Raw genomic sequence first — 1,458 nt, 5'->3', positions numbered from 1 at the left:
GCTCAGCGCCCCCCCGCCCGACGCCCCCAGCCGCAAGGCCAGCGTCCACAAGCACGTGGTGTTCTTGGAGCCGGGCAGGAGGGGCCTCAACGGCCGCGTGCAGCTGGCGGTGGCGGAGGACTTTGATCTCTACAACCCCGTGGGCCTGCGGTTCAAGGTTGGCTCCGAGTCCACGAGCTCCACGGGCTCCGAGGGACTGGTGATGAGCTAGCGGCCCAGGGCGCCCCCGCAGGCCACACGCACGGCCGCTGGCCCTGCTCCCTGCGGCGCAGAGAACTACCAAGCGCCCAGGAGCCACCTGCTAGGCCCTCCCTCGCACAGCGGCCCCTCTCACTGGGCTATCTCCGCACAGGGCCTGCCGTGCCCCTTTCCTGGGGACACGAGCATGGGAACCGAGGTCCACCTGGCGAGCCCTGGCCTCAGAGCAGGGGCCGCTGAGGGGGAGGGAGTGGGTCAGGAGAAGGGGAGACGGGGCCCCATCCCCAGGTGGAAGCGGAAACAACACCCTCGCCCCCCTCCACACACCAACAGCCAACCTCCTCCCAGCTTCCCAAGTCCAGGCCGAGTCTGGTGGGCAGGCGGGAGGCAGGCAAGGCTCCTCAAGAGACCCCTGGGCCTGGCCTGGCCCCACCAAGTGGCCCTGCTCCTGTGGCCAGAGCATCACAGGCCACAAAGGGCAGAGCCTCTCCCGTGGGCTCAGCAGCAGTGAGGGCCCCGCAGGCCCCGCCCCGCCTTCAGCAGAGAAAGATTGCTGAGCTATGGCCCAGCAGAAGGTGGGGCCGGACTCGCTGTCCCTGGAGGCAGAGCTTCGGAAGGGCAGGCGCTGGCTTCCGGCTAATGGCTGCGGCGGTGCCGGCTTCCTGTGGACCGCGCCCTCCCGCTGCAGGGAGGCAGGGCAGGTGGGAACCCCTGTGGGGAGCGGAGCTGGGGCCCCTCGAGGGCCTGAGTCGGATGGTCGGGAGTTTCTTAATAAAGGCAGGACGCCCACCGGAGCCTCCAGACACGGCAGCGTGTGCTCAGTCTTGTCCGGCCGTGCTGTCCCCCATCACAGGGGCCCCCCTCCCGCCGGTCGTGGTCCCGGCCCTGCCCGAGCTCGGACGTGGGCCGAGGCGCCTGCTCGGCGAGGTCCCTATTTAGGCCTTTCTGCCCCAAACCTGGTCGAGGCCCATCTCAGAGCCGAGGAAACAACTGCAAGGCGGCCCTGCGCAGCCCCCCGGGGGCCCGACCCCCACTCACCCTGCGGCGGGGCCGTGCACCAGGAGCCGCACCAGGATGCCCGTCACTGCCACCAGGATGGGGTAGTGGTCCACGCTCTCCAGGCCTAGGGAGGGCGAGGGGGTGAGCGCCCATGCTGGGGCCCAGTGGGTGCCAACCGCCCTCCCCACTGGGCACAGGGGAGGGCACTGAGGCTGGAGTGCCACGCCTGGCTGTCCTGGCAGAGGACCAGGGTGTGTGGAG

At 70.2% G+C, this 1,458-nt stretch overlaps 1 protein-coding gene across 1 annotated transcript in view; it reads right to left on the bottom strand.

Annotated features, from left to right (window-relative positions):
- The window catches only part of RNF123 (ring finger protein 123), a 42,800-nt gene that overhangs the window by 2,559 nt on the left and 38,783 nt on the right, over positions 1-1,458 (bottom strand). The window contains exon 25 of the mRNA XM_015568281.1: positions 1,237-1,384. Within this exon, the coding sequence (XP_015423767.1) occupies positions 1,237-1,384 (148 nt within the window). The remainder of the gene's footprint in view (positions 1-1,236; positions 1,385-1,458) is intronic.

The sequence above is a fragment of the Myotis davidii genome, unplaced genomic scaffold (genome assembly GCF_000327345.1).
Source record: "Myotis davidii unplaced genomic scaffold, ASM32734v1 scaffold663, whole genome shotgun sequence".
Classification (NCBI taxonomy): domain Eukaryota; kingdom Metazoa; phylum Chordata; class Mammalia; order Chiroptera; family Vespertilionidae; genus Myotis; species Myotis davidii.
The sequence above is the reverse complement of the archived record's forward strand: the minus strand, read 5'-3'. Positions and strand labels throughout refer to the sequence as shown.